The sequence below is a fragment of the Narcine bancroftii genome, chromosome 13, assembly GCF_036971445.1.
Source record: "Narcine bancroftii isolate sNarBan1 chromosome 13, sNarBan1.hap1, whole genome shotgun sequence".
Classification (NCBI taxonomy): Eukaryota; Metazoa; Chordata; class Chondrichthyes; order Torpediniformes; family Narcinidae; genus Narcine; species Narcine bancroftii.
The window spans coordinates 43,350,291-43,376,415 of NC_091481.1; the positions used below are offsets into that span (position 1 = coordinate 43,350,291).

General features: G+C 45.4%; 1 protein-coding gene across 1 annotated transcript in view; it reads right to left on the reverse strand.

The window, feature by feature from the left end:
• cfap54 (cilia and flagella associated protein 54) overlaps positions 1–26,125 on the reverse strand; it is a 1,315,566-nt gene that overhangs the window by 301,080 nt on the left and 988,361 nt on the right. The window contains exon 31 of the mRNA XM_069909968.1: positions 17,545–17,671. Coding sequence (XP_069766069.1) covers positions 17,545–17,671 — 127 coding nt within the window. The remainder of the gene's footprint in view (positions 1–17,544; positions 17,672–26,125) is intronic.

A 26,125-nucleotide genomic window follows, 5' to 3' on the forward strand; every position in this document is an offset into this window, starting at 1 on the left:
TACCAGCCCCCCCACATCTCCATCGGGCACACAAAACTCAAAACGGTCAACCAGTTTACCTATCTCGGCTGCACCATTTCATCAGATGCAAGGATCGACAATGAGATAGACAACAGACTCGCCAAGGCAAATAGCGCCTTTGGAAGACTACACAAAAGAGTCTGGAAAAACACCCAACTGAAAAACATCACAAAGATAAGCATATACAGAGCCGTTGTCATACCCACACTCCTGTTCGGCTCCGAATCATGGGTCCTCTACCGGCATCACCTACGGCTCCTAGAACGCTTCCACCAGCGTTGTCTCTGCTCCATCCTCAACATCCATTGGAGCGCTTTCATCCCTAACGTCGAAGTACTCGAGATGGCAGAGGTCGACAGCATCGAGTCCACGCTGCTGAAGATCCAGCTGCGCTGGATGGGTCACGTCTCCAGAATGGAGGACCATCGCCTTCCCAAGATCGTGTTATATGGCGAGCTCTCCACTGGCCACCGTGACAGAGGTGCACCAAAGAAAAGGTACAAGGACTGCCTAAAGAAATCTCTTGGTGCCTGCCACATTGACCACCACCAGTGGGCTGATGTCGCCTCAAACCGTGCATCTTGGCACCTCACAGTTTGGCGGGCAGCAACCTCCTTTGAAGAAGACCGCAGAGCCCACCTCACTGACAAAAGGCAAAGGAGGAAAAACCCAACACCCAACCCCAACCAACCAATTTTCCCCTGCAGCCGCTGCAACCGTGTCTGCCTGTCCCGCATCGGACTGGTCAGCCACAAATGAGCCTGCAGCTGACGTGGACTTTTACCCCCTCCATAAATGTTCGTCCGTGAAGCCAAGCCAAAGACAGTTGAATGTTATTCAATGAATAACAGTAGATGTTCCTGTGATACAGGTGATCAAATACAGAGTGGAGGACCAGCAAGATGCTAACTGCCATTGATAGGTGAAGTGAAATAGGTCCAAGTCCTTCCTGAGACAGGAGTTGATTTGCTCCAAAACCAAACTGTCAAAGCACTTCATCAGATTAGATTTCAGTACCATTGACCGAGAGTCGTTAGGCAGTAAAAACACAACGCTGGAGAAATTCAGCAGATCAATCAGTGTATTTTATATAGCAAAGATAAAGATACATCACCAACATTTCAGGCTCAAGCCCTTGAGGGAGGTTACCTCAATTTTATTTTGAAGTTTTTAAGTCATACAATCATTCATATTCATAATTTATTATACAACTGTAGAGCTCGTCGAAAGAACCAAAGACTTGTTGATCCAAACCAAGGCTTTTATTAGCAAAAGACAGGAGCTCTTCACAGGTGGCCGACCAGTCCGGAATGATCCAACCTGGCTAGGGACACAACCCTTTAAGGCCCAGACAGTAGGCGTGGCTAAGCTCTCAGCCAATCGCTGTAAGCACAGTCATTACACTCCAAATACTGTAACTATATACATTGGTGATAGGTCTGCACTATTACATTCACCCCTTCTTGGAAAACTGACCCTGGGGTGGAAGGGCTGAAGAGGGAGAAGGGAAGGAAAAAAAAAACGAGGGAGAGAATGAATGGAAGGGGTAGGTTAAGGACTGGAGCGGTCAGGGGGTCTGACCATCCGGCGTGACCGCTGTGGTGCCGGGATTGGGGTCGCTGGAGTGGTGTCGCCAGCAGGCTCGTCAGATGCGACCGCTTCTTCGCTCAATTCCCCAGCCGTGTTGTCGGCAGGGTGACCCAGGTCGTTGGGGTGCTGTTGGTCCTTCTGTTCCGGCACGGGGCTTGAGGAATAAAGATTGGGGAAGGTTGGTTTGGGGGGGGTTGCTGGGCCTACCGAGTCCTGAGCTAGGTCCCGCACCGAAACAGTGTCCTCAACGTAGGCATAATGCGGGTTCGCGTGGAGTAGAGTTACTCGGTCGACCAAGGGGTCATTCTTTGAGTGCCGGACGTGGTGTCGCAAAAGGACAGGGCCAGGGATGGTGAGCCATGCCGGTACAGTGGTTCTTGATTCAGATTTCCTTAGGAAAAGGAACATCCTTTCGTGGGGGGTGGCATTTGTTGCGGTACATAGGAGGGAGCGGATGGAGTGTAAGGCACTAGTGAGAACCTCCTGCCAGTGAGAGGTGGAGAGACCTTTAGACCGGAGAGCCAGTGTAACCGCTCTCCAGATGGTGGCATTCTCCCTCTCGACCTGGCCGTTACCGTGTGGGTTATACCTGGTGGTCCTGCTTGAAGCGATACCACACTCCAGAAGGTACTGTTGCAGCTCTGCGCTCATGAATGAGGACCCCCTATCACTGTGGATGGAATTGGGGTACCCAAAAATGGCGAAGATACTGAGGTGGCGGTGGTATCTGGGCAGGGCACAGCAAACAGGAAGTGGGAGTACTCGTCGATAGCCGTAAGGATGTAGTTATTATGGTTGGTCGACGGTAGGGGCCCCTTAAAGTCTACGCGAAGACGCTCGAAGATCGGGTGGCTTTGATAATGTGGGAGTTCCCCGGATGGAAGAAGTGGGGCTTGCATTCAGCACACACCAAACAGGCTCGGGTAATGGAGCGAATCTTCTCGACTGTGTAGGATAGGTTGCGCGCCTTCACAAAGTGGGCAAACCTAGTGACCCCTGGATGACAGAGCACCTCATGGAGTTTCAGTAGTCTGTCCATCTGTTCGCTGGCGTACGTCCCCCTGGAGAGCGCGTCAGGCGGGTCGTTGAGCTTACCAGGTTAAAGGTGGAGAGTTCAATTCTCCATCTGGCAATTTTGTCATTTTTTATCTTACCTCGCTGGGTGTTGCTGAACATGAAGGAGACCGCGCGTTGATCAGTCAACAGTGTAAAGCGCCTCCCAGCGAGGTAATGTCTCCAATGACGCACGCTTCAACTATGGCCTGGGCCTCCTTCTCAACCGAGGAGTGTCTACTCTCTGGACCCTGGAGGGTTCTGGAGAAGATGGCTACAGGCCGACTGGCCTGGTTCAAGGTGGCTACCAGGGCGAATTCGGATGCATCGCTCTCGACTTGAAACGGGACAGACTCATCGATCGCGTGCAGCGCTGCAGCGGCGATGTTGGATTTGATTCGATCGAAAGCCGCTCTGGCTTCGGTCGAGAGGGGAAAGGAGGTGGTCTTGTCGGCGTAGTGTGGAACCCATTGGGTGTAATATGAGAAAAAGCCCAGGCAGTGTTTGAGCACTTTCTGGGTATTGGGGAGGGGGGGGGGTGGGCGGGTAAGTCCATTAAGGGATGAATGCGGTCAGGATCTGGCATCACTACCCCGTTCTCCACCACGCAACGTAGAATCGCGAGTCGTGTGGTCTGGAAGACACACTTGTCAAAATTGTAGGTCAGGTTCAGCCGACCGACAGTTTGAAGAAATTTGTCTAGGTTGGCGTCGTGGTCCTGCACGTCGTGGCCGCAGATGGTGACATTGTCCAGATACGGGAAGGTAGCGGTTAGCCCGTTTTGGACCACCATCCGGTCCATTTCCCGCTGGAAGACCACGACACCATTCGTGACCCCGAATGGTACCATGAGAAATTGATACAGCCGCCCATTCACTTCGAAGGCCGTGAATGGTCGGTCCTCACAGCGGATCGGGAGCTGGTGGTAGGCCGAACGTAGGTCAATGGTGGAGAATATGTGGTATTGGGCGATCTGGTTCACCACATCCATGATGCATGGCAGGGGGTACGCATCCAGGAGAGTGAAGCAGTTAATGGTCTGGCTATAGTCGACCACCATCCGTAGCTTTTCCCCGTTCTTGACCCAGAGTCAAATAAGCAATTGGTGTAGTGTCCATGCACTTTAATCAGATCCATTGCTTTAGTGAGGGGATGAGAGCATTGCTGATTTAATGTTATAGAAGCAGCCACTGATTCTGTTGACAGGGGAGTTCCGCGTGTTGACGTCACGCAATGGGATGACGTCACGCAACGGGATGATGTCATAGACGCAGTCAGCGCTGGAGGAGCAGGTTGGAGGTACTCCCGGAGGTGCTGTTGTGGTGGCGTCGGCGGATGAACGGTAAGTAGTGGGGGTTGTTGCTCACGGTTGGCGGTGGGTAGGTCGTCGGTTGCGGCAGTCGGGCCCCAGTGGTCGTCAGCGATGGACGCTAGGGTGAGTACCTGGTTGGCCGCGGCGGGTCCTCAGTCGGTCGTGGTGGCCGCACCAGAGGCGCCGTGGGCAGCAGCAGCAAGGGAGCGAGCAGTGGTAGCGGTAACGTCGTCTCCGGGGGTAGCTGTGGCGGTGGCAGCGGCAGCAGCAATGTCAGCCCCGGGGGTGGTTGCGGCCATGGCAATAGCGGGCTCTACAGTCGGGACTGAGGCCGGGTCGAGTGTTCCACACGGGGGCGAGAGGCGGGCCAACATCATGGTTGCTAGGGTGGACTGCCCATTCCTGGTTCGGCGTCTCCGTGATGTCAGGCGTTGCCGTGCAGAGGGTCCCTCGCTCTCATTGGATGAGAGCTCTGGGGAAGAAGCGTTTGAATGGGATAGTGGCGGTTGGGCTTCACACGAGGCACTGTGTTTGCCGGCGGCCATTTTAGACCTACAGACTGCAGCAAACTGGCTGTTTTTAAGGCACTTCTGGCACCTGGCTTTTCTTGCTGGGCACTGGGACCTGCTGTGCTTGTCCCTTCCGCAGAAGTAACATCTTGGGTTTGCAGGGAGCAGTGTAGCAGCAGCCGACAGGCCGTCAGTATCTCAGGGTGTGGTAGGGTAGAAGGGCACTCTACTCACATCAGAACGTGGGGTCCAGTCCCTAGAGAACTCGTTGGATTTTAAGGGTGCATCCTCCATTGTGATTGCAATCCGGGCCATGTCCTCTAGTTTTTCTACCCCTTGTTCGAGCAAGCGCAGCCTCACTTCGTTTGATCGGAGCCCGGCCACATAGGCATCCCGGACAAGATCGTTTGTGATCTCGGCAGCAGTTTTGTCCACACAGTTACAGTCTTTGCCCAATGCCTTGACTACTTGTAAATATGCCCTGCTGGACTTGCCGGGCTGTTGCTTCCTCGACGCAAGCACGAGCCGGGCATGAACTCTGTTCATTGGTTGATCGTACAGTTCTTTCAGTACCTTTATGGCTGCGGAGTCAGTGGTCTCATCCTGGAAGTTCTCATAGATGTAGACTCTCAAGGACACCATAGACAGCAATGCTGTTAGACGCTGGTTATCCTCCTCCACCTCAATGAGCCTTTGGAAGTTTTCAAAGTTCATCAGCCAGAACTTAAAGGCTTTGAAGGCTGTAGCTGACTGTGGGTCGATGTCAAGTTTTTCTGGCCGAGTCAGACGCTCCATCCCTTTTTAAAAAATATTATTTTTGCTAATAAAATTGTAGAGCTCGTCGAAAGAACCAAAGACTTGTTGATCCAAACCAAGGCTTTTATTAGCAAAAGACAGGAGCTCCAGTCGGCCAGTCCGGAATGATCCGACCTGGCTAGGGACACAACCCTTTAAGGCCCAGACAGTAGGCGTGGCTAAGCTCTCAGCCAATCGCTGTAAGCACAGTCATTACACTCTTGATACTGTAACTATATCCATTGGTGATAGGTCTGTAGTATCACAACAATATAATCGTATGAATCATAAATTTCAAATCATACTCATCTATAATCAAAATTCATTGCACAATATCATTGTATAAACCATATTATATGTGACTTTAAAACCCAAATCTATTCTACCAACACACCTCCTCCCAGCCCCCTCCCACCAACCCCCAGTCCTCACTCTGTTCAAAAGTCATTCCCCTTCTCTCAAAATAGGCCCACAACTAACAACACTTCACATAGAAAAAAAATATTTAAAAACATCTTAGGACGAGAATCAAAACAAAAAGAATCTTGTTTCCTTTTTACCAGATCTAAAAAATATCAGTGAATTTCAGAAATATAAAGTAACACAAAATTTGTAACATTACTTAAAATCTTTAGTTATCATATTCCACACAAAAAAACACTTATTATTGTGATATTTGTTTCACACCTTTCCTTCTCTTCCCCAAACACCACATTCCTTTCAGAAACCATTTTCACTTCTCTCAAACATAGGACCCAATATCAACAACACTTCCTTAAAAAAATAAGGAAAAAAATTGAGAAATGTCTCTTTAGTGTAAATTTAAAAATATTTTACAGGTAGTGGGAAAACTCACTAACAAACACGTATACATGGATTCTGGAGGCCAGCCCCCTGAACTCCCAAGCAAAACAATTTCAAAAAATTATACACTTTTTTCAAAAGGATTAATATTATTAAACAAATTGCGGTCATATGGCTGTATGTACTGGCTGGTCCACCCTCTGGGGGGCGGGGGTCTTCCTACTTTAGCTCCTACCTTGATCCTTCCCATGTGACCCCTGGCCATAAAGGTTGAGTCCCCTCTCCTTCCTGCTCATTTTCCTAGCCTAGGCCCGGGCCAGTAGTCTCTTGCTTAATAAAGCCTATCGTTCCCCTCAGTCTTCTGTCTGCCTCATTATTGGGCTACCGATAGCGCCCAACACAAATACACTGGAAGGCAAAGTATCATAATTCATATTTAATTCATTTTCTTTCAATTTACTTCAAAGTTGGTAATTTATTCACAAAATTCTTTGCTGTTTCAATATCAGTAAAAAACATTTTTTTTCCATTTGGCATCGTGATTTTCAAATTGGCTGGTTGATGCAGCACAAATTTGTAACCTTTTTTCCCCAAAGGGTGCTCTTCAGTGGATTAAATTCCTTTCCGCGCAACATTAGCCCAGCACTTCTATCAGGATAAAAAATATTTTTTCACCTTCAATTTCCAGTGGTTTTCCTTCTCTTTCCTTCACCGTTTTTTGCTGCAGATCTTAATATTTTTCACAAACATTAAATTTAATACATCTAATTAATAAAGAGCATGGTTTTTGATTCATTTCTGAACGTGGATAAGGAGATCTATATACTTTCTCAATTTCTATCTTTGCTCTGTCATTTTATACTCACAGGGCATTTGAGAACTATTCTTGAAAGAAGTGGATGAGATTAACCCCCTCCACTCCCTCTTCGTCCCACTACTTTAACATTATTACATATACTAAAATTTTCTAAAGAATCCATCTTTTCCAATATTTTTGCTTTTTCTGAAGCCCTTTCATTTAATTCTTTTTCCACTTTAACTTCTCTTTCCGTAGTTTCATCCAATTTTTCTTTCACTTGTGTTAAGCTTTCATTTAAAATCCCAATTTCTGTTTCTTGTCTGGTCACTACTTTTAAAATATGATCTAGATTCTTGTTAGTATTCTGCTCTCTCACTAAAAGTACTTTCATTATATCTTCATTAGTATATTTCCCTTTAGTTTGTACTTTAACTTTTTTAACTTGACTCACTAGTTTAACATTTACCAGTCATCCTCTTCTGTACTTTGATCATTCTCCGAATCGCCATTTTGGTAGAGAGCTCCTTCTTGCTTCTTCCCGTTCTCCTTCATTGTGTGCAAGCCCAGTCTCTTCTTTTCTTCTTCGATAACGTCTCTTGGTTTCAACGCCAGAGAGCTCCATCATTCCTCCTAAGTGTCGGGTTGTCTGCACATGAGGCAGAACAAACCACAACCCCCAGCTTTTTCCTGTAAGTAGGACCTTTTCCATTGAAAAACTGTGCTTCTCGTTGGGAGCTCGAAGTTGCTGAAAATTGTTGATTCTTTTTTGGCATCTTCATGATAAAAATATATTCCTCCTTTTCTTCCTGTTAAAATTACTTTAAATTATTTCCTTTTCCTTTTATTTCATAATTACCCAGGAGCTTCAGGAGGCTGCCCCCTTCCTCCACTACATCATGTGATGTCCCCTTTGAGCACCAGAATGACAGATGGCCCTTTAAAGCATGTGGGGACTTCTGTAGGTTGAAATAAGAGACTGAACACGTCCACTGGTTTGAAGGACCGAGCCAGGGACACCATCTGAGCCAACACTTTCCGAGACTTCACCTCTGCCTTGGAGACTATGGATTTCTAAAATTACTCCTGTTCTAGTTTTAACCACCATTCAAGACGTGTTGATTAACCCCGAGTAACTCCCTTCCTTGTATTTCCTTACCTCAACCCAAAATTATTCTCTGTTCTGATTATTTTCATCCAAGGTCATCTCTCATTGCTGTTTCAGTCTGAATCTATGTTATTGTGGTAAGCAAACTGGCCCCGCCTCTACTGCTGCGCTGGCGGGGCAGCTGCAGAAGATGGCGCCATCAGGGCTTGCCCATTGCCTCGTGGCTAAGACCACAGCTCGTGCCCCGGGCCACGTGATGACATCACTGCTGCACAGGGCGGAACTCCCGTTGGCCTTAAAGGGTGCGTGTGAAATTCAAATAAACAGTTCTGCTGGAAACCCCACCGAGTTCAGTGGTGTGTTTCTGTGTTGTAGCAGCTGCTGCACGTTGTTCAGGCAGGTAGAGGCACAGTTTCATCTCAGACTGATCACCTCGGACTCCACCATGTTCTACCATGTGGTGAGCATCCTCAATGAGGAAACGGCGGCCAGAGTAGACGACCTGATCCATGATCCTCCTGAGGAGGGCAAGTATCACCTTCAAAACCCTCCTCCTCAGCACCTTCAGACTCTCCCGTCGGCAGCGCATGGCCAGGCTGATGCACCTTGATGGCCTGGGGGATAGAGCCCCATCCGCCTTAATGGATGAGATGCTCGCACTGGCAGAAGGTCACAAACCCTGCCTGGTGTTTGAGCAAGCCTTCCTCGAACAAATGCCGGAGGACATCCAGCTCCTGCTAGTGGACGAAAACTTCTCAGACCCCAGGAAGTTTGCAGCTCGCACCGACATGTTGTGGTAGATGAAGCGAGAGAACGAGGCCACCATGAACCAGGTCACCCGCCCTGCGCCCAGCCAACCACAGCCCGCCCCCAGACAGAAGACGGAGGAGTACCAGTCGACCTGGTGCTTACATCACCAACGCTGGGGAGCACAAGTCCGCAAATGCTGCCAACCCTGCTCATACCAGGGAAATGACTGGGCCTGCCACCGGTGATGGCTGCAACGACTGGCCACACGAACAGCCTCTTACACGTGGTAGACAAGACCAATGGATGGCGTTTCCTGGTGGTCACCGGAGCAGAGTTGAGCGTGCTGCCCCCGTCCGCCCTTGAGACCTACATGAGAACACGAGGCCCAACCCTGCAGGCAGCGAACGGCACCATCATAAAGACTTTTGGCACATGGACTGTTCAGGTACACCTCGTGCAGGATAAATACCGCTGGAAGTTCCTACTGCCCACCGTGAGAACTGCATTGTTAGGAGCCGACTTCCTCCATGCGCACAGCCTACTGGTCGACCTGAAGGGCAAGAGGCTCATGCACGCCTATACCTTCCAGACCCTCCGTCTCGAGCTGTCCAACGTGCACAGGCCAGGGAAAGCAACTGTCTTCATGCCCAGGGACAAGTACTCCAGCATCCTCGACGAGTTCCCCGCCATCTTACGGCCACAGTTCACCGCCACCATGCCCCAGCTCAGCGTCCACCACCACATTGCCACACAGGGCCCTCCACCCCATGCCAAGGCCAGACAACTGCCACTGGAGAAGCTAAAGTTAGTGAAAGAGGAGTTCTCCTGCCTCCAGCAGCTCAGTATAGTTCGTAGTTTGGACAGCCCCGGGGCCTCCCCTTCCACATTATCCCCAAGGCCTCTGGGGGATGGCGCCCACGTGGGGACTAACGCCAGCTCAACAACATAACCATGCCTGACCGATAACCCATCCCCCACATTCAGGACTTCACGGCCAACTTGCACGACACCAAGGTTTTCTCCATGGTCGACTTAGTCAGGGGCTACTACCAGATCCCCATACACCCCAATAACATTGACAAAACCACCATCATCACCCCATTTGGCCTTTTTTTATTCCTTCAGATGCCTTTTGGCCTGAAGAACACAACCCAAACCTTCCAGCGGCTCATAGATGCAATGGGCAGAGACTTAGACTTCGTGTTCATCTATCTCAACGACATCCTCATCACTAGTCGAAATCACAATGAGAACAAGACCTACTTCCACACACTGTTCGTCCGCCTGGCTGAATTCGGTCTCACCGTCAACATGGCCAAATGTCAGTTTGGGAAGGAGTCGCTACAGTTCCTGGGCCATACTATCACCGCGAATGGGGCAGCAACTGTCGTAAGACAAGGTCCTCAGGCCAGACACCCTCAAAGGCCTGCAAGAGTTCTCCGGGATGGTTAACTTCTACCACCGCTCCATCCCGGTAGCCACACGCATCATGTGCCCACTGTTCACCCTGATCTCCACTAAACAAAAGGCGCTCGGTTGGTCGAAAGAGGCCAAGACAGCCTTTGCCCACACCTTCATGGGTGCCACCCTACTGGCCCACCCCCGAACCGACACCCACACAGCACTCTCTGTGGACGTGTTCATCACGGCCTTCAGGGGCTTCCTGGAACAAGAGGTCAACGGGCAGTTGCACCCCCTGGCGTTCTTCAGCCGGCACCTCTGACCACCCGATTTGAAGTACAGGGAACATCCTGGTCTTGTACCTCTCGATCAGGCACTTCTGCTACTTCCTGGAGGGCAGACCGTTCACCGCCTTCACGGATTACAAACCGCTCGCTCAGACTCTCGCCATGGCTAAGGATCCTTGATCGGCTGACCAACAGCGACATCATTCCTATATCTCAGAGTTCACTACTGATATCTGACACCGGGCAGGAAAGGACAATGTTGTTGCCAACGCGCTTTCCAGACTGACCATCCACAACTTGTCCCCTGGCCTGAACTATGCCCAATTAGCTCAGGCCCAGAGGGACAACGAAGAGACCCAGGTCTTCTGAACCACCATCACTGGCCTGCGCCTCGAGGACCTGAAGCTGCCAGGCAGCCAAGATACGGCCCTGTGCGATGTCTCGACTGGTTCTCTGCAACCGATAGTCCCCCCACAGTGGAGGCAGGAAGCATTCTGGACGATCCACAACCTGGCTCACCCCTCAGTCAAGACGACGGTGCACATGGTGGTGGAACGCTTCATCTGCCACGGGTTAAAGAAACAAGTGGCCCAGTTGACGAGGAACTGCACACATTGCCAAACATCCAATGTTCAGTGCCATGTCAGAGCTCTGATACAGCACTTCGACCCGCCATATTCATGCAAACATAGTGGGCCTCCTACCGGTGTCCAGAGACGCCTGCTCCCTCCTGACCGTGGTCAACCGGACGACGAGGTGGCTGGAAGCCATCCCGCTCAGGGAAACTTCCGGCAAGTCCTGCACAGAGCCCTGCTCGCTAACTGGGTCGCCCGGTTCGGGGTCCCAGCCCACATGACCAGTGACAGGGGCACCCAGTTCACCTCTGCTCTCTGGGTGCATCTAGCAAAACGCTTGGGGATCAAGCTCCACCACACCACAGCTTATCATCTCCAAGCGAATGGACTCGTAGAACGTTTCCACCGACACCTGAAGGCGGTTCTCATGGCACGGCTGAGAGAACCCAACTGGACAGATGAGCTGCCATGGGTCCTGCTTGGCAATCGAACAGCTCCGAAAGGTTTCATCCATGGAACTCGTCTACGGTGCACCACTGTCGCTACCAGGGGAGAACAGATGCTGAACCAGGAGGTGAGTCCCTGACCCTAATTGCGGACCTCCGCAACAAGTTCACCTCGTTAACACACCCACAACCTACCCACCACGGCAAGGACCCAGCGAACATCCCCAAAGAGCTGCACTCAGCGGAGTTTGTGTTCGTCCAGCGTGGTCTGCACCTGGCCCCCGAGGGCCCGTACAAAGTCCTCCAGCAATTGGGAAAAGCCTCTACGCTGGACATTGGGGGCGGGGAGAAACTTTTCACAGTCTGCCCAACCAGCTTCAGAAGATGGCGCCATCAGGGCTTGCTCATTGCCTCGTGGCTTAGGCCACAATTTGCACCCTGGGCCATGTGATGATGTCACCACTGCATGGGGTGGAACTCCCATTGGCCTTAAAGGGGAACGTGCAAAATTCAAATAAACAGCTCTACTGGAAACCCCACCGAGTTCAGTGGTGTGTTTCTGTGTGTAGCAGCTGGTACATCATTATAGATACTCCATTTCCTATTCCATTTTCCCAATTGTTCCAAAATATCAAATATCCTGGAATATTTAATTCCCATACTTCATAAATTCCACACCTGAGACTCTGCAATGAGCATTCAATCATACCTTATTTGTGCCAGTATTACATCTAGCTTGTGATGCATTCAGATAAAGCACCTTCAGTCATGACCTTTCAGCCATTTTCCTCCACAATACCAATGGCTGCTTCATTTTTGTCAGTGTACTTTGTTCCTGTTTTGTCCACTGTTTTGCTAACTCTTTGACCGTAATCTTTTGACATGGTCTCAGCTGACATTAATTTCCATCTAACCAGATACATGTGACTAACTACCTGGCATCTGTTCCTAGGATAAGTCCGTGCATACCAGGGCATCTGAAATATCTCCTTTCTTTCATAAAAATGGATTTCCCCCTAACAATCATTGATAAACATCAAGTAAAACACAAAAAAATAGAGACACTGTGGTTGAAGTAAAAACACAAAATGCAGGAGAAGCTCAGCAGGTCAAACAGTGTCCTTTATGTAGCAAAGGTAAAGATACAGAAAGAACATTTCGTGCTTGAGCCCTTCATCAAGGTAACCCCACACCAATACCACTCTCTCACATACTCTTGTCCTCACTTCACCAGCTCCCAGGTAGAATGATAGAATCCCACTGGTCCTCACTTTCCACCTCACCAGTCTCCACATCTGACACATTATCCTCTGACACTTCTGCCAACTTCAGCACAATCCCATGACCAGCCACATCTTCCCCTCTCCACTATACCATCCAATTTTTTTTTTGCAGAGATCAGTCTCTGAGACTTCCTATTCCACTCATCCCTCCCCACCCACCCTTCCACCCCTTTAAACACTTCCCATTGTGAAACCTGTCCCTACATCTCCTCCATCCAGGGAAACACATGGACCTTCCAGAACTCTACATGCATATCATCCAATCTGAATTTGGTATACCTGGTGTGGCCTCCTCTACATTGGTGATTGAGTGATGGCTTCACCAAAAACCTATGCTCTGTTTGTGAGTCCAAACTTGATCTTCCTTTAGACAACCATTTCAATTCTTCCCCCCCCCACCCCCCCGCCCACCACCACCATCCATTCCCACAGTGACATGCCTTCTTTTGTCACATCCATTGTCAGGATGAGGCCAAACATAAATTTGAGGAACACCATGAAACATTCCTCCTGAACAACTTCAAATCTGATAACATGAATATTGATGTTTCTAATTCTCGTCACCCCACTGCTTGGCAAGAGGCAGAGAGTTGGGATACAGGACTGATATTCTGGTTGGCTGGTGCTGTTCCACAGGGATCAGGGTTCCACAAGGGTTTGGATTTGGGGCTATTTCTTTTTATGTTATATATGAATGATTTGGATTATGGAATGAATGGCTTTGTGGCCAAGTTTGCAGATGATATGAAGAGAGGTAGAGGAGCAGGTGGTGTAGAGGAAACACTGAGGAGGTAGAAGGACTTGGACAGATGAGGAGAATGGGCAGAGAAGTGGCAAATGAAATACGATGTCGGAAAGTGAACGGTCGGGCACTTTGGTGGAGAAAATAAACAGACAGACTATTTTCTAAATGGGGAGAAAATTGAAAATTCCCAGATGCCAACAGACCTGGGAGAATTTGTGTAGGATAGCCTGAAGATAAACTTGCAGGTTGAGACGGTGGTGAAGAAGGCAAATGCAATGCTGGCATTCATTTCAAGAGGGATTGATGAGACCTCACTTGGGGGGAGAAGGAGGGGATTGTGAAGAGAATAAATAAAATGTCTGTGCCATTTTTTTGTACAGAAGAATGGGTGAGTGTTTTTTTATATTTTTAGACAGACAGCACGTTAACAGGCCATTTCAGCCCATGAGTCTGTGCTGCCAATTTACACCCAATTTTGAATGGTGGGAGGAAACCGGAATCCCCGGGAAAACTGCCACAGACATGGGGAGAATGTACAAACTCCTTACAGACAGCATGGTATTCGAACCCTGGCCCCAATCGTTGGCAGTGTAAAGGGGTTGTGCTAATCGCTAGGGCAACCATTGTTTTAATTGTCAGATTCCAGTTTTCAGTGTCCCAGGCACCATATGACAGACCGAGGGTCTCAGTTCAAATCAGCACTGCTCTGAGCTCTTGTTGATCTTTTGGGCACCACCTGCATTTGGACTATGGCCTACCATGTGCAGGCCAATGGCCTTGTTGAGTGTTTTCCCCTGCCAATTGAAAGCAGCATTGACAGAAGGTGGTGATTCAGCTCTGTGGAGTGAATCCCCTTGGCATGAACACTGCCGTAAAAGCGGACCTAGGTTCTTCAGCTGCAGAAGTGGTATATGGCACCATACTGACTGCCTGGCAAATTTGTTGAACCATGTACCATGAGTGTGCTCTATGAACCAATTATGTCAACCAACTACAAGAGAGCATGCAATTACTTGGACCAACACTCATACGACATGCATCAAATGCAGTGTACGTGCCGGATGATTTACAACACTGCACATGTGTTCGTTCAACATGATGCTGTTTGCCAGCCTCTCCAGCCTGTTTACATCGGTCATACAACACTACCCTAAAGGTTTGTGATCTGGTGGAATGGGAAGGCTGATTCTGCCTAAATTGACGATGTAAAGTCAGCGTATATCAGAGATCCACTTTCTTCGGCACTGCAAACACTGAAGAAATAGCTGGACCCCCTGCCAGTCAGATCATCCACTGCCCAGCTTGCAGTACCAGACTAAATCAGGCCAGAATGTCAGCCCGTTACACAGCAGGACAAATCAATTCAGTCACATCTTTACATGACTCGGAGGCTGGGTGGGGAAGGAGACTATAGCAGTCACATACTTACACAGGCCTAGAATAGAGCCAGTTACCACCAGTGATGTAATGCATATGTACGAGCTGGTCGCTGCAAATGACTTACCAGGGCGATACACAAGAAATGTAATGCGCATACGCAGGCTGGAATGGAGAGTTCGAACAGTGTGGAGTTTACACGCATGCATGGGGTCCAGGGAGAAGGAGGAGGGGGATGTGAAGAGAATAAATAAAATGTCTATGCCATTTTTCATACCGAAGAACAAGTGAGTGTGTTCTTTTAATAGTTTATGTAATGTCGATCTGCTGTCACTACAAAGTAAATGGTGAATCAGTGATCCAGAAGTTGGGGAAGCCAGAGATGACAAAAAGATAGAAGAATTAGAGATCTCTGAGCCTGGTAAGAGAGGGAGATGAGTGGTCAGGGGTAAAATTGTGGGTTTGTGAAAAATTGCTATGGGAAGGTCAAAAAGAGTTTGGAGGATAGTGAGATAATTGAATGGAGATATCAGTAGCAGATCATGGAGTCTGGCCCCAGAACATACTCTTCTGATTGAAACAGAACATCTATGTAGTGATATGCTGCTCTGTACATAAGTGGCTGGCCCGCCCACTGATGACTCGACCCCATGTAACCCCTCTCTCCGTGTCCTGGCCACTTCCATTCATTCGAACACATGGAGTTAGGCCAGCCGAAATCTAATGTGTATTAAAGCCTATCGTTCCTCACTCAGTCTTTAGAATCATTGATAGTGCGGATCAATCTAGAATGAAGGTAGCAGCCACCTTGCAGAGTTTCAATGATCGACCAATCGATGAGAGCAGATTTGATGCCGTTCCCTTTCTCATCTCCTTTAAATCAGAAATTAATAGATTCAAAGCAGGTTAGAACCAAGGTTTATGTCTGCTCCTTCTACCTTCATACAAAGCCTAAAATGAGAGGAGTCCAGAGAACAGGACAGTTAGAAGGTGGTCATAGAAGGCCGGTGGAGAGGGTCGCAAATTTAAGTTCTTGGGAGTCACTATGTCAGAGGACTCTAAAAGCATCATAAAGAAAGCATGTCAGCCCCTCTCCTTCCTCAGGAGTTTGTAGAGATTTGGTTATGACATTGGAGACCCCAGCAAATTTCTACAGATGTGTGGTGGAAAGTCTACTGACTGGCTGCATCATGGTCTGATATGGGGATACCAATACCCTTCTGAGCAAAAATCCATGCAAAAGGTAGTGGACACTGCCCAAGATTTTACAGGCAAAACCCTCCCCACCATCAAGAACATAAATAGGGAACGCTGTTGTCAGTGAGCAAAGTTCCGGAAATAGCGACACAGGATGGCTGCAGTTGCTTCTCCAGACCATGATGCTACTGAAACAGTTTAAGCAGAGTGCCGTGCTCAATTTTTTAAAGGATGAAGATCAAATGGTAGTGTTGTCGAGATGAGAAGCTGAGAAGAACTGCGAAGTAAAGTGAAGGTGTGGAAGAAGCGGCGCGGCCTGGTCTACTGTGGTTGGGCCACAGGGCTTCCAGATGTCAGGTGCTGCCAGTGGCCAAGGAGGAGATACTGCATCTGTGGAGCTGTGTCAGGGTGTCCGGAGCGGGCCGTGCATGCCTGACTGGCTGTTCTGTGGAGAGTGTCCGGGAGCCTGGAGTGGCTGTGTCATGTGCCTGGCCTGGAAGTTCTGGAGCCTGTGTCTTCTTGGAGCATGGGGCCCTGTGGCAGATGGTGGGGTTGGAGAGGAGGCCGTGGGGTCTCTCTACTGTTACGGTGCTGAAGTTGATGGGCCTGTATGGACTTTGTGAACTGTGTGGTGGTTCTACTTTTCAAGTCACTGGACTTTTTAAAATCTAATCCTCTGAAATGTGATAGTCTTCACTGGGCCTATTGTCTAGTTTTTCATCTTTTACTGTATGGGTAGCACTGTTGTGTAGGTGTGTTTTAGTCTTGTGTAGTTTTTATCTTTTGATTTGTTTGGAGCAGAAATGGCACCTTGTGTTGTCTGATGTGTAATTGTGATTATGTGTACTGGTTTTACATGACAATAAATGTTACTACTACTAAGGACCCACACCACCCAGCACACACTGTTCTCGCAGCGACCATCAGGAAAGACTCGCACCACCAGGATTAGGAACAGCTGCTCCCCCTCCACCATCAGACTCCTCAACCACAAACTCACTCAGGGACTCATTTCAGCATTCTTACTTTTGCACATTATAGATTTTTTCTCTCTGTATTGCAGTTTACTTTTTTTAAATTTATTTACATGTGAACATTGAATACAGTTTTTTGCACTACCAATAAGGGGTAATTCTGCCGTGCCCACAGGAAAAAGATTCTCAAGGTTGTATGGGATATCATGTATGTGCTCTGACAATAAATCTGACATCTGTTAATATTCAACTTCCCCATTTGACTCAAACCCACAATTCTGTTGAAAGAATTACTTCACTTCTACACAAATTCATTGGTAAAAAACTTTCCTAATCGAAAGCAGTTTACAAAATGGAAAAAGCAGACACAAAGCAATGATACAATTAATGTTATTTCATGAAAAATGTTTGACTGAACACATCAGCAATAATAGGAAGAGCTGGTGCCAGATTGCCTGACATGTTGAATATTTCCAACACTTTCTCATTTCTGTGATTGTTCTAAATGACAATGTGCTTACCTTTTCATGCCCAGTATAACTTCATTCGTCCACTTTGAAACTGGTTTAAAATTCTCTTCTCGTATTAATCTTTGCATCAATTGAACAAAAAACTCCAGGAATCGATCTTGACCTTTCAAATTCATCACTGTAACAATTGTACAATTTGTTTTTTAACAAGAAAACATTTCAGTCGTTTGTGCTTCTAACATGAATATTCTGCCAATTTAACAGGAGTGGTCTCTAGTTACAAAAGAAAACATGGGCCAAATAAAGCTGGTGTAATATCAGTAACTTTGATGAGGGTGAAATTACATTAGCTGTAATGGCAGCACTGCTGTTGGTGTGGACCTGCGAAGAGCAGAGACAAAATGCTGCCTGCAGGGTCCAACTACTCAGACTGACTGCCATTCACTCATACAGGTTTTAAACAACGGTGGTATATTTTAAAATTCTGCAACCGAGGGGTCTGAGCCTCGTGGGGTTACTGACTCCAGAGAAGTAGAGAACTGGCGCAGGGCACCAGAAAACAGGGAGTTCACTGCCCACTTGAGAAGGAGGAGCAGAGGAGCAGCTCTGAGGCTGAAGAACACACAGGGGGCTGGGTGTTGGTCGAGGTGAGAAACCCATGCAGGCTGTGCGCTGCTGGCAACTGCAGTCGAGGGACTTGAACCAGGCTGTGACTGCTGGAGTCTGGCTCAAGATTGGCTGAAGGGGTTCCCGGTATCAGTACAGAGATCCGAGAGGGTGCTGAGGGCTTCCTGATTGAGTCAGAGGTTTGGACTTGGAGCTCGGGTTGCTAATAGTTTGGACTGAAAGCTGTGTGGCTGTAGAGGCTGCGGGAGTGCTGAAAGCAAATCCACGTGTAATGATAGTGATCATGTTTGCATTGCTACTAGCAGTGCCTGAAGGATCATAGTTCCTTTTTTTTTCGAAACTTTATTTATTAATTTTAACATATGAAGAAAGTAAGTAATTCACGTAGAGAAAAAATACAAAATAAAGTAATACAAGTACAAAGTAACATAGTTACCAATCTCGGCATCTCCCCCTAACAACTAAAAACTAAGACTAAAAAAAAACTATTTTTAACCCCTAAACCCCCCTCCCCACCCCCACGATAAAGAGTGAAGAATTAATACTATTAGTATAATAAAAAAATATATATCTTAAAAAAAATCGATATATATATAAAAAATATTAATTAAGTATTAATTATTAATCCAAAAAAAGGATCATAGTTCCTGTTTGATTCTTCTTGGCTGCCAGCAGGAGGCTGACACAGACCGAGAGATTGCTGTATGAGAGATCTGTAACAGAGGCTGAAGCCTCATGGGTTGTTTACAACAACTTTAAATAACCTTTTCCTTCACCCATGTGTTATCTAAGAACTCATACATGAAACATGGTGTCGGAAGGGGGATGAAGGAAATTAAAAGGAGATACTTTAAAAGGAAAAAATCTAAAGTTAGCAACTGATCAGTGAAGAGAAGCTATTGAAGTGAAAAATGGAAAGATTACACCCACTAGCAAAACTTCAATTTTGATTTGTATTTAGCGGTAGTCCGAGCTGATGAGAAAAGTGATAAAGTAAAAGCATCAGTTTTCTTACATGTCATGGGTATTCATGACATGTCATGTCACTTCAGTTAAATTGGATACTGGAACACACATTAATGTAATATCAGAGACTGATTTTGAGAAGCCCTGGACACGTATAATAATAACTTCACATTTGCCGCTGAAGGAGTCAAAATAAAATTGGAAAAATTAATGGAACAGTTTGAGGCATATTGCATCCCTAAACATATTGTGACGTTTGAGAGGCACAGATTTTCACATGCATACAGGAAATGGAAGAAAGTATTGATCAGTATGTGACTAAACTGAGAAAGAGAAGCAAAATATGTGAATTTGGTGGACTGACCGACACTCTGATAGACTTGTGTGTGGTATTCCAGATAATAGTCTAAGGGAAAGACTGCTAAGAGAGCAAAATTGAGACCTGGAAAAAGCCATTGCATTCTTTAGGGCTACAGAAACTGTAAAAGTGTAGGCAAAAGAGCTGCTCAGTGAAACTAGCTGCAATGTGGATGCAGTGAGCAAGAACGGTCATAAACCATTTAATGAAAAGAGCACCAGGGTGGAAAGAGAGACATGGCCAACAAACAATCGAAAGCCTTGTCATTGATACTGTACACAACGCCTGCTAAAAAAGTGCCCAGCATATGGCAAAACATGCAATATGTGCAATAAAAGCAACCATTATGTCCGTTGCTGTAGGAACCAAGTACAACAAAGCAAGATTCATGCAGTGGAGGAAAGGGAGATAGAGGAATTCTATGTTGACATTGTGACTGAAAACAAGAAAGAAAATAGAGACTGGATGTTGAGATTAAAAGTGAATGATATATACCTTTACCTTTGGCTTGGCTTTGTGGATGAAGATTTATGGAGGGGTATGTCCACATCTGCTGCAGGCTCGTTGGTGACTGACAAGTCCGATGCGGGACATGCAGGCACGGTTGCAGCGGTTGCAAGAGAAAATTGGTTGGTTGGGGTTGGGTGTTGGGTTTTTCCTCCTTTGTCTTTTGTCAGTGAGGTGGGCTCTGCGGTCTTCTTCAAAGGAGGTTGCTGCGCGCCGAAATGTGAGGCGCCAAGATGCATGATTGGAGGCGATATCAGCCCACTGGCGGTAGTCAATGTGGCAAGCACCAAGATATTTCTTTAAGCAGTCCTTGTACCTCTTCTTTGGTGCACCTCTGTCTTGGTGGCCAGTGGAGACTCGCCATAGAACACGATCTTGGGAAGGCGATGGTCCTCCATTCTGGAGACGTGACCCACCCAGCGCAGTTGGGTCTTCAGCAGCATGCATTCGATGCTTGCGGACTCTGCCAGCTCGAGTACTTCGATGTTGGTGATGAAGTCATTCCAATGAATGTTGAGGATGGAGCGGAGACAGCGCTGATGGAAGCGTTCTAGGAGCCGTAGGTGATGCCGATAGAGGACCCATGATTCGGATCTGAACAGAAGCGTGGGTATGACAACGGCTCTGTACACGCTGATCTTTGTGTGTTTCTTCAGGTGGTTATTTTTCCAGACTCTTTTGTGTAGTCTTCCAAAGGCGCTATTTGCCTTGGCGAGTCTGTTGTCTATCTCTTTGTTAATCCTTGCATCAGATGAAATGGTGCAGCCGAGGTAGGTAAACTGGTTGACAAAATGGATACTGGAGCACAAATTAATGTAATATCAGATACTTATTTTGAGAAAATTAGACTCAGACCAAAGATGTATGGAACAAAAGTGAAGGTGACAGGATATTCAGGTACTGATATACCAAGGAGAATGAATGGTCAAAGTGAAACACAAGGACAGAGAGCATATGCTAGCATTCACCATGGTACCAAAGGATGTACAGGCCATACTAGGTTTAACAGCCTGTGAGAAAATGAACCTGATAAAAAGAGTCCTCGCTGTGGAAAGCAAAGGAGAGACAGTCTACGTTGAACTCATGAAAGAGTACTCATGACCCCATTTCAGGGTCTAGGCTGCCTTCCTGTGTGCCACTGATAATATATGCATGCAGAAAAGTTCCATTTGTGCTTCAAAAGCAACTAAAGACAGAGTTGGACATGATGGAAAGCCTAAATGTGATTCAGAAGATAGATGAGCCAACAGAGTGGGTGAGTTCACTCGTCACTGAGGACAAAAAAAAAAATGGATAGCTTAGAATTTGCCTGGATCCAAGAGATCTAAACAGAGCAATAAAGAGAGACCACTTTAAGCTTCCAATGCTTGAATAAATCATGTCATAGTTTGCAAATGCAAAGTTTTTCAGCAAGTTAGATACATCATCAGGATTCTGGCAGTTGAAATTGGATGAAGCAAGTTCAAGACTGTGCACGTTCAAATGTCCATTTGGCAGATATTGATTCCTAAGGTGACCATTCGGAAATGCCTCAGCTCCTGAAGTGTATCACAAAACTATCCATATGGTCTATGAGCACCTGGTCGGAGTTGAACCACAAGAATGGAGCATGATAAGAGACTAAGGAAAGAGCTGGAAGCAGTAGGGAAAGCGAACCTGAAGCTGAATAGGCTCAGGGTGACAGAAGTAACATATGTAGGAGATATTATTGGCAGTGAGGGTATCAGACCAGATCCCAGAAAGGTGTCCGCCATTGGGAACATGCCAAGGCCACAATGCAAAAAGGATGTTTTAATGGAATGGTCAACTTTATGAGTAAATTCATATCCAATCTCTCAGAAAAGATGGCTCCATGGAGAAGATTAACAGGAAAGAACATTGAATGGGAGTGGAATCGTGAGCATGAAAAGTCATGGAATGAACTAAAGAAACTGCTCACAGAGGAATCAGTTCTGAGGTTTTACAACCCAGCGAAACCCATCAAGATATCATCAGATGCATCAGATAGTGGGCTCAGTGCATTTCTTCTGCAAAAATATGATGACTGGCAACCCATTGCGTATGCATCATGCTTGATGACAGACGCGGAGATATGATTTGTTCAAATTGAAAAGGAGCTGCTCAGCATCATATACGCCTGTGAAAGATTTCATCAATTTGTGTCAGGACAAGCAATCAGTGTAGAGACTGACCATAAGCCCTTGACTGCATTGTTTCAAAAGCCATTAAATGAAAATCTACTTAGAATACAAAGAATGATGATTAGGCTGCAACGCTATACACTGAATGTAGCGTTCACCGGATAAGCTAATGTACACGGCAGAAACGTTGTCTAGAGCTGTTGACATGAGAGAGCCTGCAAACACCAAAATGGATGAAGATGTGAATGCCTTCATGGACATGGTCTCAAGTGCACTGCCCATATCAGATGTAAAAATGGAGCTTATAAAGTCAGAGACAAACAAAGATGAAACACTGAGAAAAAACATCTTGGATGGATGGCCCACCATGAAGCAGGACTGCTCACCTGATGTTGCAGAGTACTGGAACTGCAGGGCGGAACTATCAGTGGTTGAAGACATCATCTACAAAGGAAGAAAAATCCTTATCCCAAAGAGTCTGAGAAGAGATGCTGAAAAGGATCCATGGAGGGCATCTTGGAATCGAAAAGTGTAAGAAAAGAGAATGAGAGGTGATGTACTGGCCAAGAATCAACAATGATATAACAAATGAAGTGTCAAACTGTACAATATTCCAGAAATATCAAACAAGCAATCCTGCTGAACTACTAAAGCCACCATACAGACCTTAGAAGGTAGGTGCTGACCTATTCAAATGTCAAGGGAAGGACTATCTTGTAGTCACAGGCTATTACTCCCTGTATCCAGAGGTGTGTAGACTGAACATCACCACTGCAGATGCTGTAATAACAGCATGAAAGCCATATTCTCCAGACATGATGTGGCAAGCGAGGTCTTCACAGACAAGTTCTGACAGTTTGCCAAAGAGTGGGACTTTGTAAATACCACATCAAGTCCTCATTTTCCATAGTCCAAAGGTGTAGTGAAAAAATTGGTACAGAGAGTGAAAAGACTAATGAACTAGGCAAAAGATAGTGGAATGGACTTCTAAAAGAGCATGCTAGTATACCTCACAATGCCACTCAAGTGTGGTACGTCACCAGTACAACTACTTATGGGATGCTGGCTAAGATCAAACCTACCCATTCACAAAAACCTCCTAAAAACAGAAGAGGGGGAGAAGGTGAGGAAATTCAAAGAACAACAGAAAGAAAAGCATTACTTTGACAGAGGAACAAAAAACCTACCAGAACTCTGCACTGGTGATGAAGTAAGGCTAAAGGACAAAATAAACTTATAGACTCAGAAGTCTTTTGTGAAGTCCAACCAAGATCATACACCATTCAAACAGATGAAGGTCCTGTTCTGTGAAGAAATCGTCAAGATCTTCCAGTGGGACCAGCCACAGTAGATAGAAAGACGGATACCATGGAACAACCTGAATGCACAGCTGAGAAGAAACTGTGTGAGGTAACAACTCAGATTCAAGTACAATCAATCAGGAGATCATCAATACACGTGAATCCTCCTAAGAAACTCATAGAGCAATTTTAAAGACTCCTATTATTGAATGAAGTAGTTCTATCTTATTCACTCTTCAAGTTTTTGTGTATATAAATGTGCACACAAAACAAGATACTAAATTGAGAGGAATAGCAAATTGTACGGAGGATATGGAGAGGCTGCAGAAGGATATAGTTACGTTAGGTGAGTGGGCAAAGGTCTGGCAGATGGAGTTCAACATTATGAAATGGGAGGTCATCCACTTTGGTAGGAAAAATATAAGAGCAGATTACTATTTAATGGTGAGAAACTGCAGCGTGCTGTTGTGCAGAAGGACTTGGGAGGGCTTGTGCATGAATCGCAAAAAGTTGGGTGCAGGTACATCAGGTTATTAAGAAGGCAAATGGAATGTTGGCCTTCATTGCCAGAGGAATTGAATTCAAGAGCAGAGAGGTCATGCTGCAACTGTACACGGTACTGGTGAGGCTGCACCTGGAGAACTGTGTGCAGTCTGGTCTGCATACTTTTTTTTTTAAACTTTATTTATTCGTTCATAAAACAAATAATATATGCCACATTGACCACCGCCAGTGGGCTGATAACGCCTCAAACCGTGCATCTTGGCGCCTCTCAGTTTGGCGGGCAGCAACCTCCTTTGAAGAAGACCGCAGAGCCCACCTCACTGACAAAAGGCAAAGGAGGAAAAACCCAACACCCAACCCCAACCAACCAATTTTCCCCTGCAACTGCTGCAATCGTGTCTGCCTGTCCCGCATCGGACTGGTCAGCCACAAACGAGCCTGCAGCTGACGTGGACTTTTTTACCCCCTCCATAAATCTTCGTCCGCGAAGCCAAGCCAAAGAAGAAAGAAAGACATGAACATGAACATTTTTTTATATATAAAAAAAGAAAAAAAGAAAAGAAAGAGTAACCACCCCCCACTTCAGCCAACTCTCCTAAGGAGATCCATAAAAAAAGAAAAAAAAGAAAGGATATTAAAAAAGTTAAATATACATATTAAAATCTAATCAATATAAATTGAAATGTAAATATTCTGAATATAACAGCCACCTATTAATAAAAAAATTATAATTATCATCCAAAACACACGTAATTTTTTCCATTATTAAACAATATTTGATCTCATTATGCCATCTATTCATATCAAACATATTTGTATCTTTCCACATACTAGCAATACATTTTTTCGCTACGGATAAAGCTAAATATACAAAAGCAAGCTGAAACTTATCTAATCCCAAGCTTTTCAGAGGTTGCAAACTACCCAATAAAAATACTGTTGGATCTAAAACTATTTTAATCTTATACAGATATTCTAAAAATGATTGAATTTTCTTCTAAAAAGATTGTATATGTATACATGACCAAACAGCATGAAGAAAACATCTAAAACACAAATCTGATTCATTAAAACCATATTTTTTAAATTTTTCAGGTGTCAAATGTAATTGATGTTAAAAATTGTAATTAATCATTGCATAACATGCATTTATGAATCTCGTTACACTGTCATAACAGATATCTAACCAATCCTCTTCAGAAAAATAAAACCAACATCCGCTTCCCATTTAATTTTAGATCTATCCCAACCTTTTTTATGCATACCATCCTGTAATATTTGATACATAAATGAAATATAACCCTTCTCTGGTACCTTCAGAAGAAAAGTCTTAAATTTAGTTATTTTAGGTAAAATCATCTCTCTACCAAACATACATTTACCAAAGATTGAATTTGATAATAAAAAAATAAAGAATTCTTTTCAATACCAAAATCTTTCCTCATCTGATTAAAAGATAAAAACTTACCCTCTTTAAAACAATCTCCCAAATTTTTCACACCTTTAAATCTCCAATGCAATAAACTTTGATTATGTATTGAAAAAGAAATAAGTTGATTATTATACAATGGAGTCAAAGCCAATAATTTACCCTTAGAACCTATCATTTTATTTTTCTTTATCCATAACTTCATTAAATATTTTAGTATAGGCACATACATTGTAACAAATTCATATTCCACCTAAACAAAAATTGATGTATTTCAAATTCAGAAATACTTGCCATCTCAATTTTAGCCCAACTAGGAGTCCATACCAAATCCATCAATTAACTAATAAATTTAAGTTGGGCTGCCTCATAATAATTTTGAAAATGTGGTAAACATAATCCCCCTAACTCATTTCCAAGTTAATTTATTCAAAGCTACTCTCGAAAATTTACTCCTCCATAAAAACTCCCTAACCATTCTATTTAAATCTCGAAAAAAAATTTTATGAAGTAAATACGGAATAGATTGAAACAAATATTGTATATGCGGAAAGATATTCATCTTAATTGTATTTATCATTCCCATTAAATTAATAGGTAAATCTTTCCATTTAATCAAATCAGTTTTAATTTTTTTCATTATCGGAATATAATTTAATTTATATAAAGATTGATAATTAACATTCAAAATTATATCCAGATATTTAATTCGATCAGTCCACTTCAAATTAATAATATTAACTGAATAATCTCCTTCACTTACTGGTAATATTTCACTTTTTTTCCCAATTAACTTTAT